Source organism: Salvia miltiorrhiza, chromosome 4 (assembly GCF_028751815.1).
Source record: "Salvia miltiorrhiza cultivar Shanhuang (shh) chromosome 4, IMPLAD_Smil_shh, whole genome shotgun sequence".
Lineage (NCBI taxonomy): Eukaryota > Viridiplantae > Streptophyta > Magnoliopsida > Lamiales > Lamiaceae > Salvia > Salvia miltiorrhiza.
Window position 1 is genome coordinate 9,135,230 of NC_080390.1, and position 8,253 is coordinate 9,143,482.

At 37.3% G+C, this 8,253-nt stretch overlaps 1 protein-coding gene across 2 annotated transcripts; it reads right to left on the minus strand.

The window, feature by feature from the left end:
- Nucleotides 1-379: 379 nt before the first annotated feature.
- On the minus strand, nucleotides 380-5,567 carry LOC131022599 (protein NRT1/ PTR FAMILY 5.5-like). 2 transcript variants are annotated; one of them, XM_057952112.1, is made up of 4 exons: nucleotides 5,113-5,567; nucleotides 4,797-5,032; nucleotides 2,591-3,033; nucleotides 380-1,407 (listed from the first exon to the last, which is right to left on the minus strand). In XM_057952112.1, exons 1-4 carry the CDS (start codon nucleotides 5,135-5,137, stop codon nucleotides 600-602), a joined length of 1,512 nt encoding a protein of 503 aa, XP_057808095.1. In that variant the 5' UTR covers nucleotides 5,138-5,567; the 3' UTR covers nucleotides 380-599. The 2 variants fall into 2 exon arrangements, with proteins under 2 accessions (XP_057808095.1, XP_057808096.1); XM_057952113.1 differs by having other exon boundaries at nucleotides 380-1,404; nucleotides 5,113-5,505.
- Nucleotides 5,568-8,253: the final 2,686 nt, after the last annotated feature.

Here is an 8,253-nt window from a genome sequence, read left to right on the forward strand (position 1 = left end):
AATGTATATTTCATGCTTATTAAAAGTAATAATTATTATAAACAAATGTAATAATTTAGGATTCAGGATTTCAGATCTGGGCACGGATCGGGTCGGGCGCGGGTCGGGACGGACCCGTCGCACTGGAGTGCGACCGCCGCATGCAAGACCGGCCCTTAAAAGAATTAAGTGAACATGACATTAAAAGAATTTAGCGAATATATAATTAAAAAGAATTAAGTAAACGTAACTTTAGCAGTATATACGTTTCAATCAATAACAGCTAAAACACCAATTCCAGCGAGAGAGTGACTTTTAAACTACCGGCTTTACAATTTATCCACCATTTTCCTGTACTCTAGATAGAACCTAATAATTTAAAATAAAAAGTTTAATGATGTGATAATACACACAACAACATTTGATTCAAATAATTATCAGTAAATTAATCTCAACCCTATATATATTTGATTCATAACATATTGGAACCTACAACAACATTTCGAATAATGATGTGATAATACACACAACACAAGTATGGATAGTACTTGTGAAAAAAATCAAATACAATAAAACACAACATCAAAACACCATATACAGATAACAAAGAATCCAAAAGACTATCGTGAGAAAGAGAAGCAGCAACAAGCTCGTCCACCCTCACCATCAGCATGCGCCGCCGCCGGTTTCACATCCTTGCCTATGCAAAACGGAACCATCACCCAAAACCCAACCAAACTGAGAGACGCCAACACTGCGAGCACCCAGTAATACCGATCCAAACGGCTCCCATCCACCGTCTCCTCAAACCAACTCGGCTCACTCACCCTCCCCACAATCGCCACCAAAACCACGCTGCTGAAATACCCCAAACCCGTCACGAAATCCGTGTACACATCGTGGTAGTCCCTCAACGCGCCCGGCGCCCGCGCGTGGTAGTACGACTCGATGCTACTCCGGAAGAACACATCCACGCACGCCACCAGATAGAACTGGAAGATGAGCCACGTGGCGTGCGTCTCCACCACGGCGCCGCCGGGGCCCCTGTGGCGCCGCTTCTCCACCGCCGCCGCCACCACGCAGCACAGGATCGCGTGCCCCATCGCCGCCCCGATGCCGAGGACCGCTGGTATGGAGCGCAGGCACCGCGGGACGCAGTATTTGCAGTATTGGTTGACGCAGCGAAGGAACGCGCAGGCCGCGCACAGGCACGGCCCCGCGGCGGCGGCGATCAGCATCGGCAGCTGGAATGCCGCCAGCGGGAGCGTCAGGAACAGGAATTTGCGGTTCATGTGGTTGGCTTGCTCCACGAAGAAGGTGTTTCCGAGTGCGGATACGATGCCTAGCATTATGAAGTTGATCGAGATGCCGCTGATGTGCCTAAGAAAACTGGATTCTTCGGGACTCGCTTCATTTTCCTCACCACTTCTGTTTCAAGAAAATTAGGGCCGACTATTTTTGGTTAATTAGCTCAATTTTACCTACAAATTACTAATCAAAGAAAATGAATCGAATTGAGATATATATATAGGGGAAGGCTAAAATAAGAACGCTTCTTAAAATATAAATTAGGAACCATTTCCAGCCCTTAGATCATCAAGATCTACGGTTGATTCATCACCTTGTTAGATAAATTCATGGTCCTGAGTTCGAATCCCAAAGGTAACAAAAAATTATTTTTCGCAATTCATACCTTTATACAGTTTATTCATGCGTGTTATACATAAAATTCATGCATTTTTGTTAGTTCGTAATTCTTAAAATAAGGGTGGTTTATTGAATAACCGCCCCCTATATATATATATATTTTGAGGTATTAAATACACTTCAATTTGTTGGATCGGTTAGGTTAAAGTTAACTAGACCGACTGAAAATCAAAAATTGAATCGACGAACAATTAATCAAATCGTATGAAATGCGGATGTGGTTCAGTTTCTTACAATTTTTTTTCTATTGATGAACAAATAAATTTTAAAGATGGTGCTATTGTGTTTCTATTTTTTATTTTAATATTATTTTTTATGAAAATAAAGTTTATTTTACAATATTAAGAATTATACTTAATTTTTATTTAAAAAAATTAAATTAAAAAAAATATTCCCTAATTTTGAATTTATCAATCTTAATAATGAATTATCAAAGTGAAATAAAATAATAAAATACTTTATTTATCCAAAAGAAAATAATCATAATTTTCTTTTTTGAGATGTCCAACAAAAATAGTCATATTCTATTTATGGACACTATCCCATAATATATAACCCTTAATCTACCAATTTATTTACATATTCTATATATCACATAGCTCATCACTTTTATGCTCATTGTTCACTAAATCACTTTTATTAAACACGTGTCACACCCTTTTAACACTATTTTTGTGAACGAAAGAAGTATAATTATCTGGTGTTATAATGGGTATTAATAATTAAAAAATTAAAATGAAGCGTAGAAAATCGGAATTGAAGAAAAAAAGATGAGAAAATCGATAATATTGAAAATGGGACACCAATAGGGCACCAAATTCCAAAAAGAAAAAAAAAAAATAGATTCATAAATTGAATCTCAAGTGTATAAAACGAATATGTATAGTGGATTTTCAAGATTAACCTGCGAGAACGTGGTGCGATGAACACTTTGAAGAGTGTAGCTAGCAAACTCCCTTTGCGCTTGGGAGGAGCCTTTTTGTACGACGACCACCACCCCAAAAAGGAAAGGGTTACAAAGGTGGCAAAGATCGCCGGAAACCCAAATCGGAAAGTCCACGATGATATCACCGATATTATAACAAGTCCAACCGCATACACGACGAGGTTCTCAGCTGTCGAGCCGTGCCTTTGCACCATACCACACAAGAAAAACTGACCACCTTCGCTCTGCTCATCGTGCAAACAAGGCACGCTCACGCTCAGACCACCTCTTCCAATCGCTGTCAATGCTACTCCCAGGTACAACAGACCTTTCTGCCCGCCGTCGACACATCTCTCCTCGTATTCCTTACACGGACCCATGCCAAGGACCGGCGGCAACGACATCGTAATCAGTGCGAGACCCTACAAAAACTCGTATCAGACTGTCGGACCAATTATGCGCATATTTATAGTTTGACTAAATCTATACTAATATAAAAAGAGCCTAAGACATCTTAAGGCACAATTTGTGGATTGCCTATTTTACCCCTATTATATATTTTATTTAAAAATTATTTTGCATATTATATATTTATAAGAATATATTAATTCATTAGACATTACACTAAATCTATGTGATATATTTCTATAGCTATTGATAAGACTTATAAATAAATATATCCATCCAATAAATTATCTAATAAAAGTAATGAATTAATAGATTTTTTTTAAAATAATAAATTATCAGATAAAATAATACTCCCTCCGTCCACCAATCAACTACCCATTTGCCTCTAAAATTTTGTCCATCAATTAATTACCTACTCTGCTTTTTGGACATATATATATATCATCACTTACTTTTTAAATTACTACACTTTACCTACATGGCCCACCTTATTCCACCATTACACATGTAATTAGTCTCCCCTAAACTAATAATTATTATTATTATTGTTGTTGTTGTTGTTGTTGTTGTTGTTATTGTTGTTATTATTATGATTATGAGTAAAAACATAAAAATATAAGTCATATTTTTATTAATTTCAACAATTTCATTGAAAAAAATTAACATAATATAAGAGATATATACAAATAAAAAAATTATCACCAATTTTATTAAACTTATGCCCACCAAAAATGCTACTCCCTCCGTCCCATTAAAGTTGGCAACATTTCTATTTTGGGTGTCCCACTAAAGTTGGCCACTTTCTAAAAATCACAAAAGTTTAATTTAATTAAGTCAACAATTACTTACTAATTTGGTCAATAATTGTAGGCCACTTTCTAAAAATGCTAAAATTACTTTAATTAAGTCAACAATTACTCACTAATTTGGTCAACAATTGTAGGCCACACATATTAAAACATATAACACTCAATTTCTTAATCTCCGTGCCGAAACGAATGTTGCCAACTTTAATGGGACGGAGGGAGTATATTTTTAATGGACGGAGGGAGAAATAATTTTTTTTATATTTACACATACTAATAATAATACTCTCTTCGTCCACAAAAAAATAGTACTAATAAGGGACGACACAAATTTTAATAAAATAGTTATCGTATTATGAATGGAGAAAAAGTCCCAATTAAAAAGTACTCCCTCCGTCCCACGAATCTTGAGTCACTTTCCTTTTTCGGCTGTCCCACGAATCTTGAGTCATTTTCTTTTTTGGCAAATTTTTTTTCTTTATTCACATTTTCACTTTTTCACCTACCACACTTAATACACTAAATACTATTTTTTTAATTTTCGTGCCGAAAAGAATTGACTCAAGATTCGTGGGACAGAGAAAATAGTATTTATAATGATAATTAATTGTATTGTGAGTGGAGAATAGAGTCCATTGATAATTTTCAAAAATGAAAATACACGTCGACATCTCATAATGATAAAAAAAATACTATTTTTTATGAACGGAAAAAATATTTTTAGAATAAGTTATACCCACCCCCATAGTTCCATAGTGGGTAGGCCAGTGGGTGAGGGGAAGGGGGCTTCAACCAATCAGTCCCACCAAGCAATTTTTCCTTTTCTATTCTTATAAAATCGTTAAATTATCAGATTTTCTATAAAAAAAATTTATGTGAGTCCTTATCATCAAATAATCATAATCATAGTTAAATTATCTTTTAAAAATGAGGAATTTGAAAATTAAAAAATATAGTCAGTACCGACTCACCAGAGTGGAGGATATGGTACACGTGACGACCACCTTGAAATTGCCGAGATACTTGTCGGCGAGGAGCTGAAAGACGGCGGGCAACATAAGGCTCGTTCCTTCCCAGATATTCACGATTGCGGCGGCGTGAGTGAAGCTTAGTTTCCAAACATCCGTCAAATACGGTTGCAAAACAAAAAATGCTCGTCGCATTAGTGTGTCGGACCACAGCAATTGCAAAATCCGACAACCTTTGACTGCACCCGACAATTAGTTGCATTATTTAAATTGCTTAATCATGAAACATATGAGGGCTTGAAAAGTTTGAAGTCTTTACCATTATCTCTGATGCAGTTGAACATCGTTACATGAAATTAGGCACCTCCAAAAATGCGAACTGAAACAGAGGAAATTAACGATTGCTCCTTTGGTTTGGAGTTCCAACTTTTTCATACTGGAGAAAGAAGCCACGTTACCTTAAATAGGAAAACAAAACAATTCCTTATATGATCGTGTGATTATATTAGATAATAATATGTTCGAGCCCAAAAAGAGCTCAAAACGGAGAAGAAGCAAAGAATAAAGTTAGATTAACTATTTGTTACTCATTATGACTTACTTTAGGTGTGATTGTGATTTGCTTGAGTGAAAATTTAGATAAGAAAAAAGTACTTGTGTGGAAATTTAGTGTTAAATTCAAGAAACTTAAAAATTTCATAAAGCATATCTAAGACTAAGATCTGAGTCATAAATTTCTCGACAAATGACCCTACATTTTCCGGCAAGAGTTGCAGTTTGGAAGATTAACATATTCTCATATTTATTTAAGCCAACTTTCTTGAAAGTTCCGACGTATAATATCCTTTCCTCAGTTTTGGGGTTTCTATTTGCCGCTTTAGGTAGGTTTAGAGGAAAAGAATAAAAAAATGTGTTGCATGCCGGTGTATATTCAATTATTTCTTAGCTAAAGAAAAGGAAGTGTAGTTAAGTGATTTAATTTGAATATTTAAATCTTTGAACTTGATTGGTAAGAAAATAATCCATTTGATGAATAAATCATCCCTTTTTTTCGATTGAGAATAAAATAGTATTTTAAGGAAATTATGTAATACTTCAAATATAAATTCAAATTTACAAACTTACTTAAGCTCAATTATACTCATAAGCTTAGAGCATCCACAATGGAAAGCCAAGGTGGGCTCTTAAATGTGGTCCCCACCATTTAGCCTACTCTCCACAATGGGAGAGCCCATCCATTGGCTCTCTAATTTGTATTTTCATTTTTCATTTAATTTTATTGATGTTTTTAATTAAAATTAACTTTACTTTTAACAACTCAAATTTCATTAAATTAAAAATCAAACATTACATTAAATAATAAAAAAACGAACAATAATGAAAAATTACATTAATTTCGATAAAATTAAATTTACGAGCTATGGCTCTACGGGACCAAAGCATGCCCATATATGCTTGACTAAATCATCGCGGAGGCGAGCGTGCAGTCGACTGTCCTTCAAGTTTGCGTTTTAGGCCAGAATGGCCGCGAATTCTGGTGGTGCTCCGGTATTGAACTGTGTTTGAGGAACGCTGCTTGATCCCTCACCAGCGTCGCCATCCCAAGTTGCTGCAATCTCTCATTCATCCTCAATTATCATGTTGTGCAATATGATGCATGTAAACATGATGCTGCTCATATGCTCCTGCTTCCATAGACGAGACAAGCTTCTAATTATACCCCAACGAGCTTGAAGAACGCCAAAAGCTCGTTCCACATCCTTCCTTGCAGCTTTTTGCATCACTTTGAACCTTCGCTTCTTCTCGTCGCTCGGAAATGCGAAGCTTTTGACGAATACCAGCCAGTCCGGATAGATGTCGTCAGTTAAATAGTAGCCTCTGGTGTGGTGGAAATTGTTGGAGAGGAAATGCACCACTGCTTCATTGCCTGATAGGACGTCATTGAATAACGTGGACTGGTTGAGAATGTTGATGTCATTATTTGACCCAGCGATTCCGAAGAAGGCGTGCCATATCCACAAATCTTGTGAAGCAACAGTCTCTAATATAATCGTGGGTCGCCCTGATCCCTTCGAGTGTAAGCGCCATGCCAAGCCACTGGACAGTTCTTCCAAAACCAGTGCATGCAGTCTAGGCTCCCCAACATTCCTGGGAAACCATGTTTGGCCTCATGCATTGCAGTGAGTCGTTGAACGTCGGCAGTGGTTGGCCTCCTCAAATATACGCCGCTAAAAATCCGAACAACGGCTTTAATTTCTTCAAGCACGCCAACGTCGTTGTTTAGCCTATACGAAGATATTCATCACAACAATCAGCTGCAGTACCGTACGCCAATTGTCGAATCGCCGTTGTGCACTTCTGGATTGGTGAGAAGCCAAAATGCCCATGAGCATCGGGACGCTGTTGGAAGTAAGGATCGACTTCTAACGCATTCACAATGCGTTGAAATAGCGACGGCTCATGCAAAAACTTTGGCGAAATAATTGTGGCCCATAAACTGCATCGTTAGCAAAACAATCCCGATGAAGGCGCTCGCCACCACCTTCACGGTCACGGAGAACAACTTTACGCTTCTTCTTCGGTAGAGGAAGAGGATCGAATCGATATGAACTCGCCACTTGCATGAAATTTGCAGCAAGACTCATAAAAAATCCTTCTAGATTTTGCATAGGATCGGGAAAAGGAGGAAATTGTGGGTTTGGAACTTCTTCGTCAGATGAAGAATTGGTGGAAGAATGATTTGAAGAATCGTTGGTTGATGACATTTTTTTTAGATTTGAGAGAAGTGAATGGGAGATATGAATGAAGAAATGAGTGTGGGATATATATAGAGGAAAATTGAAGTAATTAAAAAAAAAATAGCCGTTGAGCAACAGCTGCTTCTCCAACAGTACAATTCTCGACGAAAAAAATCTCATTTTTTTTTAATTTTGTTTGAATTTGTGATTGGACGGTGTTGGAGACGCGCCCAACTATTTCCAGTTTGAGCCGGATGCAGATATGGGAGGCGGGCCCGCGAGCCGATGGAGTGACGGTGGGGGAGGTGCACATTTGGGGGGCTCGATGCCATTTTCGAGCCCCCATTGTGGATGCCCTTAGAGTATTTGGTAAATAAATTGAAACTCGATAATAAACGAGTCAAAGGTAAAGTTTGACAGTGTTCAATTTAAAAAAAAAAAAAAATCACCCAAAGGGTGAGGGGTTAGATAGACCCTCAATCTATAAATAATCATCAACTAGTATCCCAAACATGATGTTGTCCAAAAGTGGCAACACCTAAAGGAGACAGCAGAGAAAAGAAGAGAAAGAACATGTTAAAAACATCTAAAGGGCTAGCCAAAAAATGGATCCACCTAATAGGCAAAGCAAACAACATCAAAGAAGAAACAAACCAAAATGAATTACCTATCATCATGAACACAGAATCTAAAGTTAGGATAACCAAGTTGATCCATCCTAA